The sequence below is a fragment of the Mastomys coucha genome, unplaced genomic scaffold (genome assembly GCF_008632895.1).
Source record: "Mastomys coucha isolate ucsf_1 unplaced genomic scaffold, UCSF_Mcou_1 pScaffold16, whole genome shotgun sequence".
NCBI classification, from domain to species: Eukaryota; Metazoa; Chordata; class Mammalia; order Rodentia; family Muridae; genus Mastomys; species Mastomys coucha.
Genome location: NW_022196898.1, coordinates 946,041 through 970,792, shown reverse-complemented (window position 1 = coordinate 970,792; position 24,752 = coordinate 946,041). Strand labels below are relative to the sequence as shown.

At 39.4% G+C, this 24,752-nt stretch overlaps 1 protein-coding gene across 1 annotated transcript in view; it reads left to right on the top strand.

Annotated features, from left to right (window-relative positions):
• The first annotated feature begins 22,803 nt into the window (after window positions 1-22,803).
• Slc7a11 (solute carrier family 7 member 11) overlaps window positions 22,804-24,752 on the top strand; it is a 74,808-nt gene continuing 72,859 nt past the window's right edge. The window contains exon 1 of the mRNA XM_031376200.1: window positions 22,804-23,400. Within this exon, the coding sequence (XP_031232060.1) occupies window positions 23,124-23,400 (277 nt within the window). The 5' untranslated portion in view covers window positions 22,804-23,123. The remainder of the gene's footprint in view (window positions 23,401-24,752) is intronic.

Sequence of the window (24,752 nt, the reverse complement as noted above, 5' to 3'; positions counted from 1 at the left end):
AAATAGGAGAATGACAGTAGTCTCTAGATGCAAAATACTCTTGAGAATGACCAGAAGTGATGTCTCTTGTACACTCTGCTTAGCATAGTGGGATATAAGTGTTAAAAATACATGCCGTATTAAAAAGTGTATTGCAAAAATAGAGGAGTTGACTTGGTACTTTGGGCTGTCTCATATTATAGATTTTAAAAAAAGGGTAGGAATAGATTTTGAAAACATGTTTATGAAGCTCAAATGATGATCTCAAGAAAATGCACGGATGAAACTTAGGCTATGTTCCTATAAAGTGATAATCCTTTGCTCTGCTCTGAGTAATGCTGTTTCTGAATGAACAATTGCTGCTTAGGAAGCTGCAGTATAGACACTGTATGAGGAACACGAGCCCCTCTAGGACCTAGTGACATCAGCTCAGCTCCTACATGGAGAACATTATGTGACATCTGGTACTGTTCATCCAGAAGGCTTTCTTTTTAAAAACAAGATCAAGTACACAGTGTTTTCTCTGTTTTTAACTTTAATTTTTTTCTTAGCACAGAGAACCTATATTAACTCAAATGTTTTTGTTGTTTAGTCCATCTTTTTTTTGCTTTTTTATCTTATATACATTTGATAATGTCTTTTGTTCCTATTACTTAGTCAACTTTACGAACATGTGTCTTCTGAGGTCTGAATGAAATCCTAAATGGCTATCAGGATGACTGCTAAGTCATTGCTTCCTCAGCAGAAGCAATGGCTGCCTTCACCAGTGACACAGAGGAGGATTTGCTCTGGAGTTATATTTGGCGTTTGCACATAGAAAGCATTTAAAGAAAGCCTTTGTCTTCAGTGGAGTGTAAACAGAGTAGAAATCATTTCATACATACTTCAGCTACTAATTTTTTTCTAGAGATCACAGAAAAGTGAGCATTGTTCGTGGCTTTCAAGAAGCTTTGAAATGTATGCCAGATTCTTCCCAGTTAGAAAGAGGGGCATGACCATGGACTCTTGGGGATGGGTGGGCAACTCAATATTCAAGTCACTCTTCATGGGAATTATAGTCATGGGAGCAGTCAGCCATCAGGTCCCTAAATTCATCAAGACTTAGTTCTTTCATCTGTAAAATGGGATTGTAATGTGTAACCCATGAGAATCCATAAACCCATAATGGAATGATCTGTGGGTAGCAAGGTGACACATCAACAGTAGAAGAGGACCTATTATTACAGAGAATTTTTATATTACAATGAGCATCCCAGGGCTGTTACCTTTATGGTATATTTCCCAGCCATATTTGGTCTTTCCCTGTGAAGAGTCAGGGATGTGTAAAGAAATACTAGGTACAGTAAGTAGGGGATTCATAGCATAATAGAAAGGAAGAAAATGCTTTGGGGAAAAATGTAAGAAGATAGTCATTGGGGACCATCAGTGGGTAAAAGGCTAATTTATTCAGAGATTTTGAGATGGCTTTGTTGCTCATGGCTTGATTGGGCAAATGGGGTGTAGAGAGAATGCATAGATTCGTTGGCACAATTCCTAACACTGGAGACAAGACAGAGACAGGTAGCCAGCCAGCCAGCCAGCAGATTTCTGAGGCTACTGTGTTCTACATGAGAGTAAAGTATTGTAAAAAGAATATAGTGGGTATATATAGGTAGTAATGGAGGTAATATTCACCAAGAACAGCATAAAAGTCAGTACAGGCAGTACTCTGAGGCATTTGAAGCGTAAATGCTGTCAGAGAACTGAAGGATCTTCCAGGATGCTAGGAAGCAGAGGAGAAAGCTAAGGGGACTCAGTCTAGCTTCTGTGCTGGGAGGTCTAGTGATCTGCAAATATGATAAGAACATGGTTTAAAATGTTCAGATCTGTGGTTCAACGGTCAATGGTGAGAATAGTGAGTGTCTCGGTCCACTTAGCCTTCCTGTGACAGAACATCCAAGACTATGCAATGTGTAAAAAGCAAACATATCTCTTACTTTTCTAAAGAATATGAAGGACAAAGTTTATGAGTGAGGGGCTCGGAAGAACTTTCCTGCTGAGTCAGCCCATGGAAGAGGGCGGATGTAGAAACCAGATATAAAATTATAACTTTAAGCCCTTCACAATTGTCACTAACCCGTTCATGAATGTGGCACCTTCATAACTTAAATCCTTCTCACCAGTTCCCACCTCAAACATATGGTGTTGATTCAATTCCCAACACCTGCTTTGGGTAAGGCATGTTCAACCTTTGTAGCCTGATGTTCCTGCATTTTCTCCTCCTCACAATAGTCAAGCCCACATTAAAGTGCAGAACGTATTTTGCACTTATTTTATTCTAAAACCTCCTAACATCCTGGTCATAACATCAAATTTTAATGTACAAAGTATTTTCTAACTTAACAGGGGTAATCTTGAAGACACAATTCATCTTAAGACAGATTCTCTCTAATTATGAGCTTGGGAACAAAGCAAGTTGTCCTTTCTAAACTCCAGGATAAGACAGACACAGGACACTCTCCTCCTACAAAAAGAAGTAGTCAGGAAAGGATCAGTAGCTGCAGTAGCTGGTTCTAGACAAGCTAAAAATTCAGAAGGGGAAACAATATTAAATTGTTTACAATAGTAAAGCTTAAACACCATATTTGTCCTAAGTGAACCCCAGTTTCTGCTTTCTAGTCATATGGAGGTGTGAGCTGGATTCTCAAGGCCTTAGGCAGCACACTTGTATGGCTTTCCTGACTACAGGTCTAGGATTTGTATCTGGCAAAGGATTTATAACTGCATCATCCCATGAAGGTGGAAAGACAAAAGAATACACATAAAAATACTGCAAAATATGGAAATTGCAGCCTGAAGACCTTTAATAATTAGTATTTATCAATTTATGGCAATGGAAATTCTACAACCTAAGTAACTCCTGTCAGGGCTGGCCTTTAAATACCTGCCTTTTAGAGACACATTCAAACTTAGCAAACAGTAATGTATTTATTGAGAGGCTGAATCAATAGTAATCTCTATTCAGATTTAGTAGTGCATAATCTCATTTATTCCTTACAACTAATATAGGAGCTATTAGATTTATTATACCTCTTTTGCATAGGAATATGAGTTTATAGAAGTTAAGTAATTTGTGTAAGACCCCAGAGCTAGATAGTCTCATTGAAGAAATCTGACTTTAGAGTTAGCTTTTAATATGTCTTTGACATCATATTAGATTTTTAAAATGTTACCCATTTCATTTAAAGAGCTTCACTTTTCACTTGCTCTCTGTGCTATGTTGAATAAATATCTATTCAGACATGTCCGTACTTCAATTCCTGAAACTGGTGGCTAAGTTAGCTTGTATAGATAGTGTAATGCATAGTAAATTGACAAATGCATAGTAAATTGAAATGAACTGCATTGAAAATGGATTAAGCTCACCTTACCTGTGAAGGTCGCAGCTTCGCAACACAGTCTACTTTAGGGTGTCAGTTCTTTAACCTTGTGATTTCCTGGCTCACCTGAGCTGTGGCTTTACTGCCATTGCCCATAGTGGGAGGATATATTCTATGGCATATCAGGAGCTTGGAAACAAATGGACATTTGAAGCATTGTTTCTGTGGAATTCATATGACTTTCACACAATTATGGAGTCAAAGGACGGCAAATGGAACTATCATAAACTGTGAACCCCTGATATTGATGGTGTAGTTTGATTAAAGATCTTAATATGAAGAAATTGTTCTTGGTTTCCTGGGAAGGCCTGGTGTCATCACAGAGACACTTGTAAGGGAAAGAAAGCATGGCCAGAATGGGAGGAATAATAAGAGAGTCATGCTTCTGTGTAGACTTCTTGAAGTAAGAGTCAAAGCAGGAGAGGTGTGTGGATAAACCCATACAGTAAGAGCTTCACATTCACTGGGCTACTGTGTAGTGAGCAGAGAACTGGGATACTAGAGTGGTCATATTAATGAGAAGGGTGACATCAGACTCTTGCCATGGGGACAATGGTAATAAGTTTATGTTTGATTGCAGGAGGCTGGTAATCCACTACCTGTCCTCAGTGCTACCTACAATAAAAGCTTGAGAGAAATAACACCCCATGTGCTATTAAGTCCAGAAAGGAGGAAGAACCTCTAAAGACAAGAAGCTGATGCTGTGTTACAAATGGGATGCACATTGCTCATGCTTTAGCAAGGTTTGGAAACTTTCTAGAAGGTCCATGGAATTGGGTAATTCTTCTGAAAACACTTGAGAAGAAAGGGTACTCTATCACAGCAAGCATTGTGTGCTTCCAGTGCTCCATGCCAAGACAAACAAGCCAAAACAAACAAAAAACCTTCCTTTGGGTTCCACAATTGATTTTCAGCAAGAAATATTCCTTTGAGATTGAGGCTTAGAACAGCCTTTAGCATTCCTGTGCGTTTCTCTCATAGAATTGCTCTTTTTATTTTCATAAGTAAAGTTAAATGTGCTCTCTTTGAGGAACTGGCTATTTGTTATGAGAAGGTCCGTAGTGGATTCAGATGAGAAAACTGAATCGTAGAAACTAGAGCAACCCAATTCAGCTGAAAGGAGGATAGAATCAAGGCAGAACAATGCTGGCAATAAATCTTTCCTAATTTGGCATTTTTGGAAGTACTAGTGAGATTTCCTCCTTGGGTGACTTTACATGGCACAGATTGCCCATACTTTATATTTTGAAACAGAAAAAATTAATTCCCTTAAGCCTATAGAAATGACTGGCTATCATGTCTTCCTTTTGTATGTAAAGGCATACCATAAAAAAAATGAGTTAATGTAAGTGGATGCTGGGGATGGAGTAAGGAAATATCATAGCCTGAGTACTTGACACATAATGGAAATTGATTTCTCATTGTCCCACTGTTCAAACATGTAAGTTGAGCATCATCAAGGAAGTAGCCAGTTTAATTGGCCCCCTTGTGCCCTCTGTGAGACCACTCTTCTAAGGTCACTGCTATGGTTTGAATGTGCCACACAAGTGATATGTGTGAGCATATATAGCCCCTAGCTGGTACATATCTGAGAGTTTGTCCAACCTTTAGGAATGGGGCTTCACTGAAGGAAGTGGGTCAATGAGGACTAGCCTTGGCAGTTATATATAGCCACTTCCTTGGCACTGCTTTCAGCTGTCTTCCAGCTTCCTGGTCTGCCTATGTGTGAACAAACTCTTGCAGACACAGCTGTCAATATCACCGCTTTGTCATCTGGCCATAGTGGACTATATCTCCTCAAACCACAGGCCCAAGTATGCCCTTCTTCCTCACTTGAGTTTCTTCTTACAGACATATTATTATCCTGCTGTTAAGGAAAGTAATTAGACACTCCATTCCTAAGATATTCCCCTGTAAGGTCCTCCCCAACACCAAAGCATTGGTGATCAAAATTTCCAGCTCTAAATTTTAGAAGGATTCAATCAGCTATGGCATATGTTCAGCTAAATCCTATGAACTATTTCGCCATGGTATTTGGAACTCCAGAACAACGGTTTCTTTTCATTCTTCCCACATTTTCTTAAAATATGAAGTGTGTCGGTTGAGTTTGCCACACAGACATATGGGGCATGAATCAGTACAAGACTCTTCCACTGATATAGGGAATGCCAAGCCTACAGAGCTATACTTGTATGATTGTAATGCCTTCTCTGGAGATCTGTGCCATGACCACTTGGCCCAGCCTGTGGTTTCAGCTGTGTAGCTGACACGGCTACATTCAGACAGACATGTTTGCAGAAGCAAGCAGTCTGTGTCATGGCCAAAACTTGCTTCTCATTTTGAGATTTTTCAAGATTTAGGTTGTTGACTGTGCTACATTTTAGTATGTTATTCCCAAGTAACATCCTGATTGAAATATTTCCAACTTCTAACAGATTTCCCATGGATCAGATTTACCTGCCTCTGTCTGCCTCCATCTCAGCCTGCTCCAGAAGAGTCATGTGGTCTTTGTTCATTTCATCTCTTTCTGTGAAAGGTGTTGAGTCATAGATCATATTCACTGACACTTCCCCTCTTAGTATGTGTGTTTGGGGTTGGCTGTAGTCCGGGTTTCCATTCTGTTTCTTTCACAAGCAGTTGTACTTTTCGTAGTGAGTTGGGTGCAAATGACTGCTGGCTTTCTTTTGGGTTGTTTTCACAGATTAGTCAGTTCAGAGTTTTAGTGGAATGTATGACATGTATTTCAGGTTTTGCTGTTTGAATAGATCCTACTTTTGTTGTTATTGTTTGTGTGTGTATTGTGAGTGTGTATATGCCTATGTGTGTGTGGTGTATATGTGAGTGTGGTGTGTATGTGTGTACCTGTGTGTGACTGTGTGTGTATGAGTATAGTGTATATATGAGTGTGGTATATGTGTGAGTGTGAATGTGTATGTGGCATATGTGTGTGTGGTGTGTGTGTGTACATGTGTGAGTGTGAATGTGTACACATGTGTGTATGTATCTGTGTAGTGCATATATGAATTTGGTGTGCATGTGAGATGGTATGTGTTTGTGGAGCACTGTGTGAGTGTATATGTGAGACATTATGTGTGGTATATGTGTGTGTGTGTATGTGTGGTATATGTGTGAGTGTGGTGTATATATGTGTATGTGTGAATGTGAATGTGTGAATGTATGCATGTGTATGAGTGTAGTGTATATGTGAGGTGGTATGTGAATGTGTGTGGTATGTGAGAGTGTGTGGTTTGTATGTGTGTGGCTGTGAATGTATGGTTGTGTGTGAATGTGGTGTATATGAGTGTGGTGTCTATGTGTATGTGTGTATGTTTTGTGTGTATGTGTGTGTATGTGCGTGTGTGTGTGATATGTCCATGTCTAGGGCATGTGCTCACATATAAGCAAGTGGAAGTCAGAGAAAATCCATCGTAAATAATTCTTCACCTTTTATTTTTGAGAAAGCATCTCAGTGAACCTGAAGCTTGATCTCCTGGTGTCCACCTGTCTCTACTTACTACCTCTGGGGATAGGTATGTGCAGCCATGATGGGCTTTTTTGTTTTACTTTTCTCCCTCTCCCTCTCCCTCTCCCTCTCCCTCTCCCTCTCCCTCTCCCTCTCCTTTCCCTTCACCCTCTCTCTCTCTCCCTCTCTCTCTCTCTCTCTCTCTCTCTCTGTCTCTCTCTGTCTCCTTCTGTCTCTCTCTCTCTGTCTTCCTCTGTCTCTCTCTCTTTTTTCAACATGGACTCTAGAATTTGAATTTAGCTTCTCTTGCCTTCACAGTACATCTTCACTGGACTATCTCCCCTGCCCTGTGTTTTTGTTGTTGTTTGTGTCTTGTCTGTTGGTTTCTGAGAGAATGTAGCCAAGACTGGCTTCAAACTCACTATATAATCTAAGCACAACCTTGAACTCTGGTCCTCGTGCTTGTATGCCACAGAGGCTACCATACTTGACTCAAAGATTTTAGCTTCACCATCAGGTTCAAGGTGGACACCTCTTCAGTGCAGTCCTCCACTTTTCCCAAGCACACATTCATAGACATATACGATTTATTTGACTTTTCAGGAGTCTTGGCAACTATGCCTGCACTCTGATTACTCCTATTATTGTTTGCCTTTTAGCCAAAATCTGAACATTCTTTTTGTCTTCTTCTTGTATTGTATTACATAACCCTTTTGATTTGTTAGATTTTTATTACTATTTTAGATACACAATTTTGAGATAGATGCAGAGAAACCATAACAAAAACCTTTACAATGGTTTCAGTAGACAGAGCATTGAACCAGGCACTGGTTGAGACTCTTAAGTACTGTATTATAGCATATTTTACCTTTCAATATATTCCTTGTAGAGTTTGTTGTTTACTTTTGCTTCATTTTTATTTTGCAATTATGCTTTCTAAGTTGTAATAATGAGGAAAAATAGGTTGTTAATTTGAGAACTGGGAAAGAATGCCTCTTAGGTGGAACAAATGTGTTTCTTGAGACGAGCACCACGAGGGGTGATTTGGTTGATGGGAGGATGGCCCTCAGTGGAGGAACAAGCTGGGGTAGGCCCGAGGCAAAGGAAAGCTGACTGTTCTGACTGAAAAATAAGACATTAGGGAAGATTGTCTGGGTGAGAGAAGACGGAGAGTTCAGAAACGATAGGTATTCTCTGTGGAAGTTTCTGCTGTCAGGAGTGCCTGGGGGGCTTTGAAGATGGGTTCTGTGGCCCAAACGGGATCTATGCCCCAAAGATCGTGTTCTGGGAGCTTGTTCCCATTGTGATGGCGCTTATTTGGTAGAGACTTTAAGAAATGGAACCTAGCAGATGAATGGATCGTGGGAATCTCGTGCTCAGGAAGGATTAATGCTGGCCGTTCAGGAGTAGACAGGTCCTGAGCAGGATTGCGAGGGGAACCCTACCTCCTTTCTGTCTTCCTCCTGTCCTTGCACACGGTTCTGCATGTAGCTAGTTCTCTACTGTGGTGTGATGCAGGCTTTCCTAGATGTTGTTCCAACATGTTTGGACCCTCTTGACTCTAGAAGTAGGAGTCAAATCATTTGTTTCTAGTATAGAAGTTACCCAGGCATTTTTTTTATATCAACAGATTATGGACTAATTTACTAGACACATCTGATTTTCAGTTTTGAGTTGTTCCTTGCTTGGTCTAGTGTGTGTGTGTGTATGTGTGTTAAAGCATATGCAGGAAGCAAAGGTGGGGTCTGGCGTACAATGAAAGCAGAAGCAAAACAACCCTGCCTTTGAGGCCATTGTGATTGGAAGGCAGGAAAGGATCATTGCTTTCCCAGTCCAAATCCTACAGCTTCCTTACATTCAGGTACAATGCCCTCCGAATCCTCAGCAGCCACAGGCTTGCCTTTGCATCTCAATAGGATCGCCAGCTGGAAGGGACTCTCACTCTATCTCCATAGCCAAGGAGGAGCACAAAGTGTGAGGAGGAAGAGAGGGAAGGGAGAGAGGTTTACCAACGTTCTGCAGGAGGCACCTACTCTCTCCTTTCCTTCTTAGTCTCTTGCTTTCATTATCTTCTTTTTTAATTGGATATTTTATTTACTTACATGTCAAATGTTATCCACTTTCCCTGTTTCTTCTCTGCAAACTCCCTATCCCATCCCCCGCTTACCCTGCTTCTATGAGGGTGCTCCCCAACTTACCCACCCACTCATGCCTCACTGCCTAGCATTCCTCTACCCTGGGGTATCAAACCTTCACAGGACCAAGGGCCTTCCTTTTCATTGATTCCAATTAAGGGCCCATCAGCTCCTTCAGTCCTTCCCCTAACTTCTCCATTGGGGTCTCTGTGCTCAGTCCGATGATTGGCTGCGAGCATCCATCCACATCTGTATTGGGCAGGTTCTGTCAGGACCTCTCAGGAGACAGCTATATCAGGCTCCTTTCAGCAAGCATTTCTTGGCATCCGCAATAGTGTCTGGGTTTAGTGACTGTATATGGGGTGGATCGCCAGGTGGGGCAGTCTCTGGATGGCCTTTCTTTCAGTCTCTGCTTCACTCTTTGCCCCTGTATTTTCTTTAGATAGGAGCAATTTTGGGTTAAAATTTTGGAGATGGGCGGGTGGCCCCATCCCTCAACTGGGGTACCATGCCTCCTAACCTCTGGATATGGTCTCCACAGGATATTCTCCTTCCCCTTTTGGGGGATATTTCAGCTAATGTCATCCCCATGGGGTCGTGGGAGGCTCTGACTTTCCTGGCATCTGGGACTTTCTGATTTCTATAGACAGTTCCCCATTCCCCATTCCTACACACCTCTGTTCAATTTCCTGACCCTCTGTACATCTCCTTCATCTCCTCCCAACCTTCCATTATCTTCTTTTTATCTCTTCCTTTATGACCCATTTCCTGCCATCTGCTCTCAGTTTTCTGTTTAGAAACAAGACTGAGATTGCCTGAATGTGAGCACAGTGGAAAGATACAGCCTTCCCTCTGCAGTGCCCTCTTTCTCTTTGGGTTTTCTTGGTACCCTGTAGGGAAGGACTGTGTGCAAGTGCTTACATGCATCTCTGCGTAGTCATGGGATGATGTTCATCTACTCAAAGTCCAAATTCCTTATAGCAGAGCCTGTTAGCACATGGAGAGGAGGCAAAAGACTGAACAAGGCTCTGGTTTTAGAGAGAAGCATTATTGGTCAAAGGAGGCAAAAAGAGGAAAAGGGACTAGTGGAAACCATGCCACTGTTCTTTATAGGAGCCAGCAGTGCTGCTTTTCAGTCTGCGGTTACAAATCCTATAGGTTTTCTTAGGATTCACAACAGTTGTAATCAATTTATTGCATCGAATTCATGAAGGTAGGAACTCTGAGGTTTCTATATCGTGCCAGGTTTATGACACACTTTGTTAGGCACAAGTTTATTCCAACATGTTATAGTGCCTCCTACATAGGGAATAGACATCAGATGTTTGCCAAAGGAGGAGATAGATGAACAGGTTCTGGAGGAGAAGTATGGGCTGAAGAGGTGCTTGGAGTCATACTGTTCCTTCATGGCGAGTAGACCCTCTAAGGGTTTGCATTCAAAGATGGTTGAGGAAAAGACGGAGGAGAAAAACTGCCTAGTTAAATTAATTCATCCATTTATTATTAACCATAAGCAGATTTGAAATAGTCCAAGTTTAGAAAAAAAACTGCCTATTTTGTAGACTTTAGAAGTTATGTGTAGCTGTTTGAAACACCTGCTGCAGTGAATCATTTTACTAGGCAATCTTAGTAAATTCTAGTCCTGAATTTCGTGTTGTGATTTTTTTTTTTTGTATATGTGTAGATCACAATGAATCTGACGAGTTTTGTGCTGATTAATAATAGATAATACATATGACTCTGCATTAGAGACTGTAAGCCCCAGTCCCTCCTCTTCTGGTAATGCTTTCATTTGCAGCCATTTCCTGTGGTGAACTCCTTGGAACAATATTTTGCCAGTACAAAGTATGTAGTACAGAGCCTCTGACAAATGAGCCTATTAGTCACACTGTCTATCTGCCGTTCATAGCAATGAGGGGTGGACCTGTTCCAGAGATCGGAAGATTTCCTGCTGCTGAAGAACAAAGACTGCTGGCCCAGGTTGAAACTTGCTTGTGATTCCAGTAGGATGACTCAGTGTTTTGATGGGAATCGAGACCCACAATTCCCTGGCAGTCCGAGATTGTGAGATGGGAACACTACACAAATTTTGGCATTCGAATAACCATATGACTCTTCTTTGCATTCCTCTTCACCGTTTTTCTTACATCACTTTTATGTATTTTCATGGAGTATACAGACTTCTTAAAATGATAGTGAAGTAAGATGTGGAGATGTGAAGTCTGTACTCTGATGCGTTGAAGGGATTCTGAAATGCTCGTTTATGGATGACCTGGGTTTGCTTAATAAAATCTCAATAATCCACTACAAAACAAAAACAAAAACAAAACAACAACAAATCCTTTTGTTGTATTCGGTGATGACTGTTAGAAACTTCTATCCCAGGAGGTAAGGTGCTTTCCTCCAGTTCCCTCCCTCCTTACAGGTTGGAATTTAGGCTTATGTGAATGAGGTAATTACAGGCAAGACTGGACACATGAGCAATTCCAGGGATTCCAGTGGCTGCTTTGCTGGTGCGTGTAGAGTCCCTCTGAGAAGGGAGATGCTCACAGGGACTTCAGTAGAGTTGCTGATGTCACACCAGAATTCTCACACAATCCCACTCCATTCACATTTGTTGTTGATATAATCAAATACCACAGACAAAAGCATTTACAGGTAGTATAGCTAACATGGGATGTGAGATTTGGGTTTAACTGTCAAATGCTTGCTCATTTTCTTGAACTCAAACTGTTCTTTCATTTTTAAGAAATGAAAACATAGATTACAGCCAAACCTTATCTTGTCGACGTCTTGTCTTCTCTCCGCTGAGAGGTAAGCATCCTTTGGAGTTGGCCAGTCTTGGAAATCTGTGATCTTTTACTATGGATTCACAAACAGCATCCAAGGTTGTATGCTTTTTACCTCTAACAGAGCTGGGGCAGTGCTGAGTGTAGCCTCCTTCTTCCATGTAACATAACACTTTGGGGATATTAACGCAAGCAAAGTTACTTCACTGGCTTCAGTGGTAGGGGCAAGCCGCAGTCCATCTATTCTCTTATGATGCTTTAATATTTTTGCTGTTAAAAGCGTTGATGCTAAGAAGGGTTGTTGTGTTTGTGTTCTGAACATCTATACAGAATTTTTATAAATGACATTTTCTGGTGATACACTTAATTTATAGCATATATACAGTTTAGTTTTTACAGATATTTCTAGATAGTTCCCTAAAGTCTTTGTATAAATTTATAGTCCTGTCAATATTCATTTGTTTTCTTTTTCTCCATATTCTTACAAATGCATAGACGTTATCCGTCTTAACCTTTGTCCTCTTATGAAAAGAAAAGGTTAACTTTTTCCCTTTCCTTGTGTAAAATATCTGGTTAAAACATGTTACAAGAGTTTGAGGTGATGGCTCAGTGCTAGAGTGTAGCATATGCCTAGCAAGTGTGAGGCCCTAGGCTCTGTGTCTAGCACTGAAAAAACAAACAAACAAACAACAACAACAACAACAAAACAAACCAGTAATCATGGAACCAGAAGATACACATCCTGCTTTACCTTCTTTAACAACTTAATTGGCTTTGAAATCACCTAGAAGACACATCTTGAGCATGTCAGTAACTTTGTTTACAGAGAGATTGGATGTCGGAGGAAAGTCCCAACTTTAGTGTAAGAAGTCCTACTCCATGGATTTGGATTCTAGGAAGGAGAAATAGAAAGAATAGAGGTAATGAGACAAGCACAGCTGACTGTGGATGCAATGTGATCCTTTGCTTCATATCCCACCACCATGCCTTCCCCACAACCATAAGTCATATTTCCTTAAACTGAGAATCTTACCTACTGAGTTGATTTTTGTCAGGAAGTTTGTCATGGTCTCTTCTTTTGTACCCCATCCCTTAATTCTCCCTTGTGCCTTAGGGATTATTGATGAGTGTGTGTGTACTGCTTTAGTTTTGCTGTCTTATTGAATGGTGGTTGGACTTTACTCACATTATGGTAAGACTCCTCATGGTTTTCTATGAAGCTATAGGGTTTATGTTTCCACACTCTACTGTGCGAATGAAACACAATCAATATACTTCCTCCTGCTGGAAGGACTTAGGTTGTTTGCAATGTGTCAATTTTTGAAAAGTCCTGCCAGCATCACTTTCTGTAAGACATTCTCTTATCTCTTATTTAAGTACTTTTAGAGTAACCAAATTTTCATTAACCTGATCTTTAAAAATATTTATAAGACTCCGTTATGAACCCTTTTTGACCCTGTGTTAACTTTACATCTATTAAGGAAACTGAAGTGCTGGTAAATCTTAGCATTTGATGTCTTCACAAGTATGTTGTGTTTGGCGGAGTTTGAACAGTTGGCTTGTCACTTCTAGGATTTCAATCTAATAAGACCAAGTTGAGCAGTATTTCCTTGTTAACATTTTATTTATCAGTAATTAACATTTGGCATATATGTGTTGTGTGTATATGTATATGAGTGTGTGTTATAATATGTGTGAGTGTGTGTTATGATATGTGTGTGTGTAACAGAGAGAGGGAGGAAGGGGGAGAGAGAGAGGAGGGGGAGAGAAAGAGAAGAAAAGGGGAAGAGAGGCACTGTGCAGGCATACACCTTCCATTCTTTACATGTAGGATTCTGAGGACTACTTGTGGGATCTGGTTCTCTTCTTCCACTATGGACTCTCCAGGATCTCAGATCACAAGGCTCAGAGCAAGTACCTTTCCTTGCTGCTCCATCTACCTGGTTCTCTTAGGCTTCGTCACACTAGTACATGTTTACTGTATTATCCATACTATTTTATGTCTCTTTTGATTAGTATTCATATTGCTATCAGTTTACTTTTATTTTGTCTGCTTTTCAAATAGGTAGAATTTATTGAACTTCCATAGTTTGTTTTTACTTTCATTGAGCTTATTGTTTCTAAGCTTTTACTCTGGAGACTTATTCTTTATTTCTTAGTTTTTCCTGTTTTCTAATGTGGCCATAACTAGTGCTTACAAATTTAGGTGTAGTATTGAGACTATTCCTTCATCTATAAGACTTTTTAAATCAAATTACCATGTATTTTGACCAGAGATTTAAACTGGGATTCTAAATTTCATACTTCCAGTTTTCTCATGGAGATGCAGTCAGAGAACATGATCACTATATCTCTTCCCTGAAATATTTTAAGTTTTGTTTTATGTGGCACTATATGGTCCAGTGGGTCACATGTTGCATATGTCTGAGCCTTCGTTTGTTTCTCTGGTCTGTCTTCAGTAAGGTTATGCTAGCCAGGAGAAGACTGGGGAAAGAAGATGAGATCTTCTACTAGTGTCTGGGTATAAAGTACAGTAACTTGGAATCAAGAGTTTGGGGTTGATGAGATAAGCCTGTAATGGGCAGCTGCTAGCTGGCACATACCCAGACTCAGCTTGTATGTGCATCAGCACTTGTTTTGTCCAGCTAGATCTGGGAAGAGCATGGTATACAAACAGAAATCCCATAGATCTTGCTTATCTCATCCATGGGGTAGAGTTTGTGGCTGGAGCCCTTGACCAGTCATCTCTGTTGAAAGTTGTGGCTGATGCAGGAAGTACATCTTACCTGTTATATATGTACGGAGGTACTTGAGGTAGGTCCATCCTGTTAGATTTTTCATAAGCAACACTGCTCTTTCAGTTAGTATTTATTATTGATTAATGTGGACTAGTGGTTTTTACCTAAAGGTGGTTTCTACAGGTTTTCTTTTTGTGACTAATCTGTGAATGTTCCTTTACTTGACTTCACTTGAGTCAGTTTTCTTACATATTTGCACATGTATCCTCAGATATTATTGACTTTATGGCTTTCTCTTATGTGCAAATCATTTATTTATTTACTTACTTACTTACTGTGCAGATTACTTTATGTATGCATTTGTGTTTGTTTTAAATAAAACCGGATTTTCATTGTCTTTGTTCTTTATCATTTTACTACCTTTTGAAAGCTAAGATTTTATGAAAGGGGACATTTTATGATATATTACTTGGAGGAATAGTTTGCATAAGTCAAGAATTATATATTCTGTAAATGTTTTCCCTGTAAAATTTCCCAGTCTTCATTTTCTATGACTTGTGATGTTAAACTATTGATTAATTCCAACTAGCAAAGAAACTCACTCAATTCTTATTATTCTGGTACATATTAGCAATGATAGACTTAAAAATTAGTTTAAATTTAGTTTTCTAACATGTTGTGCTGAGTTCACAGCAAATTATAGCTTTCAAACCTATATTTTTGTCTTTAGTTACTGTGTGTATTCTTTTAAATTTTGATATAGATTGTCTCCTTTTATTTTGTACTTATCCTGCTTCAAAATGCAGTTAATTGGCTAGCTTTCAGAAGACCAGCTGTGGTTCTTGTGGCTTCTCAGCATTGTTTTTATTTGTTTTGGGGGTTCACCTCATCCCCCCTTTTCTTCATTCTTTTCACTCTTTTTATTGCTATTTTAAAGTTGTTTGTTGTTAAAAATTAAATTGAACTGTTTGAATTGGCTAAGTATCTGACAAAACAAGTATTGTATCAAGTCCGAAGTTTTCTCTTCTTACCTCTACCTTTCAGCACTTTTCCTTGGGAGATGAAGGCAAACATCTATTCACCCAAGTTATGAATGATGATGAACCAAAGAAATTCTCTGCCTCAAATCTGACTTAGTGAGCCCATGATTTTATTGGGGCTACTTATCAGAGCATGTGCTAAAAGTCATACACAGGAGCTTGATGGCTTAAAAACAGCTCTAGCCAGGACAGGCCATTGCAGGAAGGGGATGACTGTGGAAGCTCCACTCTAGGAGCTGTCTGCTCTCCTGGAGAACTGCCTCTTCATAACTTTAAACTGCTTTCCGGGCTTCGGGGGTGGCCCTGTAAACTTTGCCGCTTCAGAGTCCTGTAAACATTGTTAGCTTCTGGAGTCTTATGAGTTTCCTTCTTGCCCCAGAAGGCAGTGTTTCAATTTACAGGAAGTAGTTATACAACACCCTATCTATGTAGAGATCATACAAAGTCATGTTCATGTAGACATGCAATTTTTACCTTTCTTTGATTAGTTAATAAAATGTATATCATATTTCAGAAATTTACCTATACTATTAAGTAGGAGATCTTTAAATTTTTAAATAAACTGCTTTAACTTCATTGTATTTTTTGACAATATTTCCTTTGTTTTTGGATTATGATTAGAGGTGTTTACAAACATTTGTGCTAACTGATATCACGTATTGCCTTTGTCTTTTCTGTATACATTTGGTTAAGCCATTTGTCAGAAAATTGGATATACCGTAAATATTTTACACGCACATCTGGGGAACAGTGTTTCCCTATGTAATCACAATTTATGATCATGTAAGAAAAGTCATAGTAATTCCACGTATCACACAAATGTATAATTCTTATTCATACTTCCTCAAGCTTATTTCTCCACATTTTTACACATTTTAATGCTGATGTTAAAGCAATTGCCTTTAGTACACCCAAATAAAGGGACGGCACAAGGAATCTACCCCTTTGATAAGTCTATCCTGTTCACATCCTTTCCAGGTGAGAGTCTTGGAAGCAGTAACACCACAGCCTCTCAAGCGCTGGCAACAGTCCTTTGTGAGATGGGCCAGCAGGTGAGTAAACCGGAATCCCTTTCCTTAGAGGTTGCATTCTAGACAACCCCAATAGCAACTTCCTTGATCTGGGTACTTTAGTAAAAGATGATAAGATGAGGAGTCATATGCAAAAGTTTTGCTAAGGAAACACTTCCAGGAACACTAAACAGGAGTGGAGGAGCCAGGAGGGGCAGGAGTGTGTAGAAGCAGACTTTATATATGTATATATGTATATATACATACATATATATGTATATTCATATGTGTGTGTATGTGTGTGTGTGTGTGTGTGCAGCTTCAGAAGTGTGATCCTGTAGGATTGAAGGATGAACTTACAAGATAAACTACGCCTTAGGCTTTACCTCTGTTCAGGAGTGTCAGGCTTTCACAATCTCAGATCAGGGAATCCTCAGCACTGTCCTAGGGATGTCTACTTCTAGCTATTTTGAAGATCTACTCCCACAGAAATAGTTGCCCCAATAGTATAAGTTCATCCTCAGGGAAGACCTAAGGTACTCCAGTGCAAAATAGACCATAAACTAGAGGAAGAGGAAGAGGAGGAAGAGAAGAAGGAGGAGGGGAAGAAGGAAAAGGAAGAGGAGGAGGAGGAGGAAGAGAAGGAGGAGATGTGGATCAAGAACTTTGTTATAATCCATAATTGTTTTTCTCATTTCTTTAATGAATTTGAGGGAAATTTAAGGAATTGCAGAAATTATTATGCATCCGCTTTCCCTGTAATTGCATCATGTTTGTTTTTCAGCCTCTGAACCTGTGTTCCTCAATGCATAAAGATGTTTATCCTACCAAGGACTCTTTCAGCCTTCACAAATTTGTGATAAAGTTATCTAAAGGTCATGGTTTGTTTTTATTTTTATTTTTATTTTTATTTTGTGTTTAGGCCCTGAATGAGTGCTGTTTTTTTTTTTTTTTAAGCTATGTGCTTTATGCCTTATAATGGGTGAATTTAACACATTTAACTATACTGATAAATGATTTATATATTTGGATGCTTATTTTAGTTATTTTTAAGCTTGAATTTCTTTTTCCTAACCTTCCTTCCTTTTGTCAACTTTTTGAACTATAATTTAGAATTACCAAGTTTTTTGTTTTCTTTTTTTATGGCTTAGAAATCATGAATTTCTTTGCTTGGTTTACTCTTTTTCTTCCTTCCTCTCTCCTCCTTCTCTTCTCCCTTCTCTACACCTCTCCCTCTCTCTTTTTCTCTCACACTTTCTTTCCTTCCTCTTTTCCTTGTCTTTCATTCTTCCTTCCTTCCTTCCCTTCTCCCTTCCTCCCTCCCTCCCTCCTTTCCTCCTTTCTTCCCTTTCCTTTTCCTTGACCTGCCTCTATCTTTCTCCTTCCTTCCTCTTCATCTTCTATTCCTCTGTTCTCTTTCATTTTTCTTTTCATTTAGTGTTTTTATCTACTTTAGTTAATAAAAATAAGTAACCACATAATCTAAGGAAATAATATCTCACCTATCTTCTTCCCTATTAAAGGACCTCAGAAACCACTTTGCTCATTTCTTAGCTTTATGTTATTTTGTCTTACTTTAAGTTGGCATTATTTGCATCATATTCTATTTCCATGTTATCAGTCAGTAAGAACACGGTATTCTGAAAGCATTAAGAAATGAACAATGTCCTTGCTGTTTATCATCCCCTAGGCGTGTTCCTTCTTTTTCCTTGGAGAAAACAGTGTGATTTTGTTTCTTCCCCTGTTTATCTCTAAGTCTTTAAATACTATTTTGCTATAGTTATAGCCTTCATTTCTGTATGTTACACATCTACCTTTTAGCATGACCAATCATGACTTAGCTCTTTCATTTCTCTGTCCTGCCCCAGAGCCCCATCTTTCTTTTCACATTATAGGCACGTCCCACTGTTGTTTGTAGTACTGAGATTAATTATAGAATGTACTCAGTGATTTCTACTCCATAGCAGACTAAGCATGTCAGGATGACACAGAACTGTGAACTCAATTCCATATCAGGGAACACCCAATCTAATGAGGATCAGAGAAAACTAGTGAATATTAAGTTATTCTAACTGTTGAGGTGTGTAAACAATATAAGTGGGTTAAGTGATAGAATTTTAGGCAGAGGGAAGGATGGTTTTAGTGAATCAAGTCTTGAGCATACCTCCCTTTGAGGGCAATAAACACAGAAGGATAGCTATTAGAAGAAGAAAATGGTCAATGTCAACGCTGGTCAGTTCCTATATGTGTTCTTAAGCTAGAGGCAAGTAAGCATTTCCATTCTTGGGTCCATGCATCCCTTTCTCAATGGTCTAGCCATGCTACTGTGATGTGAAAGAAGTTTTAGGAATCGATTAATAAGTGACTATGGGTGCATTTTAATAAAACTGTATTTGTAAAAATCCCGACTACCAGTCCTTGCAATGGCTCTGTCTTGCTTCATTCTCACTGCAGACGTGATACAGCTGGACAAACAACTGGACAACTCCACAGAAGCTAAGAATGAGTTTTACCACCGGGCACACGCCTTTAATCCCAGCACTTAGGAGGCAGAGGCAGGTGGATTTCTAAGTTCGAGGCCAGCCTGGTCTACAGAGTGAGTTCCAGGACAGCCAGGGCTATATAGGGAAACCCTGTCTCGAAAACACCAAAAAAAAAAAAAAAAAAAAAAAAAAAAAAAAGAATGAGTTTTACTTTAACACATGTTCGTGCACACGTATACACATAAGTGAAAACACTGTGCAGAGACCAAAAATGAACATGAAGCCTAAATTATTCATTATTTGGCATTACAGGCAAAAATTGCTAGCTTCTGCACTATGATAAGATGCACAAAATTAGTTGAACATTTTTCTCTGCTTACCACACACAGTTTTTACTCTTTGAAAGAGCGAGAATGCTCTTGTTTCAAATATAACAAATAAAATATACGTCTCACTTATTTTATATTGAAGACTTCTAAATTTTCACCAAGCTTATAATCTCTTTCTTATGGAAGTCATCTCATACAACTTTCAATTTGAAACACATTTCCAAAACTGGTAACTACACATAGCTGATGGCTATCACATGGTACAACCTGCTTCTAGATGCTTCACATTCAACCACCATCCATGTGTGGCTGAATATATATATACACACATATATACATATATATGTATATATATGTATATACATATGTGGGGTACCAGTTAGCATTCCTATTAAGGATCCCCAGTAGCTGATAAGATCAATAGAAGATCTTCAGGGATCCGCACCAATTTGACCTTCTTGGTGATGATGACACAGTGCTGTGATAATAGCACTAAGTATCTTTATGGGGACCTTTTCCATGTAGCCAGAGACATGGCTGCTAGTTGTTTGATGATCCCTGTCATTACAACTGCCACCAAATAAGAAAGGGTAACTCTAGTTCTAATTAGAAATAGCTCAGCTCAAGTCTCATTCTGATGAGCTGCATTTGGAAAAATAATTATGTGTTTGGTCACACCTAAATTATACAGCTACATTTATACACATGAGGCCGATACCTTTAGCATAGCATGTTAGCTAGCACAGCATATCACATGTGGGATTCTTTTCGGGAACTGAGGCCATTCCTTGAACATAGGAAACGTTACGTATGTGTTCACAAACAATCTCCAAAATGCTCAAAATAAGACAGGAAGCAGGGGGAAGACAGTGATTGTATTTGCTTTGAATTTGCTTTTAGGACATACACACACTTGAAGATCAACCAAGTGTTACATTATAAGGTTAACACTAGTGAATATAAAGGCATGTTAACAATAAAGGTAATTCAATATTTTCTTTGAAACCTGTACTTTTTTCTTGTAAATTTGTAGGTGGTTCAGAGAGATATACTAAGGTTTTTATTAGCTGTGTGTGGTTTTGAAGTAAGTTGGAATCTTAGTATCATATAGGATGGTATTACCTTCCTGGCTATTAGTATAATTTTAGGATATTTTTTCCATAAATTCCTATTAAAATTACCAAGGAGGAGAATATTATTTAGAATTGGAAGAACATTTTTTCTCCTTTAAAATATTTCCAACATCCTGTCTTAATAATGCCTAGTCTTACTAGTCCAACCATTTATAATTTAGTCATCAAAGCATGGTGCCGTGGCCCGGACAGAGCACTTTTGCCTGGGGGTCTTCGTGCTTCACTTTAAACTTTTATTTCTTTGGAATTATTGTTCCCCTTTGAGGAAACAAAAGCTTCCTGTCCCTGCTTATGCTCATTAAAGTTCACTCAAGAACAGGAGAAATGGAACGTAGAAGGGAGAGTCCCATTTATGCTCACTAATCAGGAGAGTTATGTGAGTGGACATTTGAGCAAGAACAGGAGAGCTGAGGGGGGTGAGTCCTCCATTTTCCAGTTGAGGAATCTGTACAGGACTGAGTAGGAAACATTTATTATTTTTTGGAATAAAAAAGCTGAAAAAAGTTTTAACTTGGGCTTTATAAAAATGATGATTGGTAGGTAGATCCAAAGCAAATTATACAGACTTTGGGTAGGTCATGTAAAAGGGGAGTCATGTGACCTCAGTTATTCATGTGATAAGGCATTTTATCATGTGATAAAATGTTATTCATGTGATATGTCATGGGCATTTTCTCAGATAGGGACCTAACAGAAAGGCTCTGACATTTTCCATGATTCCTTTCCAAGTTGTTTCCTGCCTCCATCATCCCCCATCCTTCACCCCCTCCCCTTACTCCCCCTCCCCCAGCCAACCTTGTTTCCACAGAGATTTTCTGTTTATTGTTCTTATTCTAAGATTCAAAGGCATATTTAATCATGGGTCTGAACATAGCTTCAGGATAATGATGGCATGGGATTCTTCTCATTAAATTCAAACCACACAGACCCAGAGCCAAGGCTGATAGTTGAGATGCGTTTTCTTTTGGTATTTTTTTTTTAAGACACTTGGTTAGAAGCAAAAAGTTTCAAGTTTAAGTGTTTAATTTTTTAAAAGAATTTTTCAATGTAAATATCTTAACCTCAGTTTGAAGATTTAATGTACTTTTATTTGTTTAAATTTTTTTTAACTGACAGACAAAAATGAAAGCTGTGTATATGAATAGGGTGTAAGGTTTCAGTACATGTGCACATTGTAGAATGCTCAATCAGATTAAACACTTCCATCTCCTCAAGAGTTCATTATTCCTTTATGTAAAAACACATTCTTTTAGCTTTATGAAATGGACTTGTACACTCTGATACAGTCACCAAAAACTTCTGGCTTTGAGCTAACTAAAACTTAGTACCTGTTGATTTTAATACATTTTAAATTATAATCAGAATAGCTTATAGAACCAAAAAATATGCCCTGTAATCTCCTTACTTTCTCCAACTATAATGTGACTCCCTTCTCAAGCTTTTGCTCCATGCGTGCCTTCATGCAATTATAAATATTGCCTAAGATTCAAAGTAGAGGTTTTTTTTTTAATTTGATAGAGCAACATGCAAATGAAGATGGAGTCCTCTGCTGAGTTCAGGAAATCACGCTGTGCTGACAAGAATCAGAAAAAGACGTATTTTCTGCAGTCACTATGACCTTTCAACTTCTCAAACTCAGATGGTGATCTTAAACACTAGTGCATTGCAGGTCTTAAGAGATAATTGTGTCTGCCCATGCCGAGCTGTTTGAAGCCACGGCTCGAGTGTGTAGAAACTTTCTAGCTTTGTAAATATTAGATTTGACAGTGTTGCTAGGAAACACCGGGGGAAGTAAGTAGAATACAAATTATGAAGTATAAACTTTGCTGTTGCAAACAGAGCAGCCCTAAGGCACTTTCTATTGTCAAAACAGCTGTGACTACAACATTTTTATGCACGCGTTAAAAGTTAAGAAGCAACTCCTTAAAACGAAGTAATTGTTTTCTGTTTCGTTTTCCAATTTCTTTTCTCTCTGAGAGCGGAGCTGCTTAAAGTCACCGGGACAGTGTCTATTCCCTGTTCCCTGTTTACTTCTTCTGGATTGGCTAAGCCCCTTACAGAGAGTATGCTTTGTTCTGGGAAATGCTTTGGATCCATTGAGCAACACACTGCTACTGTTAAAAAAAAAAAAAAAAAAAAAAAAAAAAAAAAAAAAAAAAAGCTGAGTAATGTTGGCGCTTTCTCAAGCTGGAGCTTTCTCATGTGGCTGATGCAAACCTGGAGAATTTGCATCATCATGCAGCCTAGTAAATTGGTGTGACAGGCGGTAGCTTAAATACGAGAGCCCACGAGGAAGCTGAGCTGGTGTGTAATGATAGGGCAGCAGCCGCGGCTGCAGCTAACTCACTGCCCCGGGAGCCGGTGCCACACAGGTGTTCCGAGGAGTAAGAGGAGTAATTATAGAGCCGCGAAGGCTGAAACACACCTCTGAGTTTTCACCTGTGGACACAATAGTGCAGAGCCAGTCGGTGATAGCAAAGGGGAAGCCAAGACCGAACAGTGATCAGTCACCTCTAGAGAAACAAGTTGAAAGTTCTTTTGTTTTTGTTTTGTTTTTCCCCCCTCTGTTTTCTTTTTCATCCCTCTCCTCTGGTGTGACACTGCCATGGTCAGAAAGCCAGTTGTGGCCACCATCTCCAAAGGAGGTTACCTGCAGGGCAATATGAGCGGGAGGCTGCCTTCCATGGGGGACCAAGAGACCCCTGGGCAGGAGAAGGTAGTTCTGAAAAAGAAGATCACTTTGCTGAGGGGGGTCTCCATCATCATCGGCACCGTCATCGGATCAGGCATCTTCATCTCCCCCAAGGGTATACTCCAGAACACGGGCAGCGTGGGCATGTCACTGGTTTTCTGGTCTGCCTGTGGAGTACTGTCACTTTTTGGTGAGTGCGCTTCTTCTCTGGGGGTGTGTGGCTGTGTGGCTCTCTGGGAAAGCGAAGGGTTATTTCTGAGGAGTAAATGAATGGGCAAATACTACAGGAAATAATTTGAATTTGTTGTTGTTGGTATGATCAGGTATGTGCACTACCCAAACACACTGTCCGCTGTTGGCACAAGACTGAACCCTCTCAGATTCCTCCCTGCAGGCTATACTCTGCTTTCCTGCCGGAGACAGACTCTTCTTTGACTTTTTTTTCTGGTCTGCTGAGAGAAAAAAAAAAAAAAAACAACTAACTTTGATGACCCAGAAAACCAAGCAAGCCTTCCGAGCTTGCGGAGGGCTTGGGTTTTGTGAGGCGTGCTTAGAGCGTAGCTCTGGCAGCTGGCTTGCTAGAAGAAACACCTGTGAGGTGCAGCCGGTGTGGCCTATTTACACTCAGAACTGAATGTTCAGAACAAAGTCACGGGCCTTTTCTTAGCAAAACAAATGGGTGGCACTCCTTGTCTTTTTAATATTTTTAATTCATGGGCTTGTCCATTTCTAATATTATGCTTTCAAAAGTCCTTGTGAAGATAGCTGTTTGATGTGACTCCTCCGTCTCCGTAAATGGTACAATGGCAAAGGCTTGAACTTTTTTCTCCTATTATTTTTTTTCTTACTACCTTTAAGAAAATGTCTCCTAGTTTCTCAGTATTAGTTTGCAAGCTTCACTTGGGTGTCAGTCCTCCCTCCTGGCCTGGATCTGTTTTCTTCATCTGTATCTTACTAGGTCTCTGGGGAAAAGGTACTTTGTCTGCCCAGTCAATGAAATTCATCTGACCAGAACTGGTATTACTGTGCTTATTATTTTTTTCTCTTTATAATTTATGTTTCTCTGATTGGATTGAGTGTTAATATTGCAGAGAAAAAAATTGCCCCTTGATCAGGAGGGCAAATCAACATAAAACTCCTTCAAGTTCATTGTAAAGATCACAAAAACCTGTGAATGGTCAATTTTTTTAAAATTTGATTTATATTATGGGGCAATACTTTGGTTCCAAAGTAGCCTACACTTGAAAGTTACTTTGTTAACCCAGAACCAAGTTTCTCTGGGACCAAGTACTAACTCTTGTTCCATTCACTCTTTCAGCTCAGGTCTTGTGATACTTTAAATACTGATTGGGGGAAAGTTTCCTACCTAGAGAATTCAATTATCTGTTTTATATGAAGGGGGCATTTCAAATAATTTTGAAAGCAGTGTTGCTATAGAAAGATTTAAGAAGAGATTACTTTAAGACCCTAGAGAACTTGGTAACGTCATTTATGTGAATAGATTATGCTTTATGAAATGTTTGGTGACAGCTGACCCTGTTC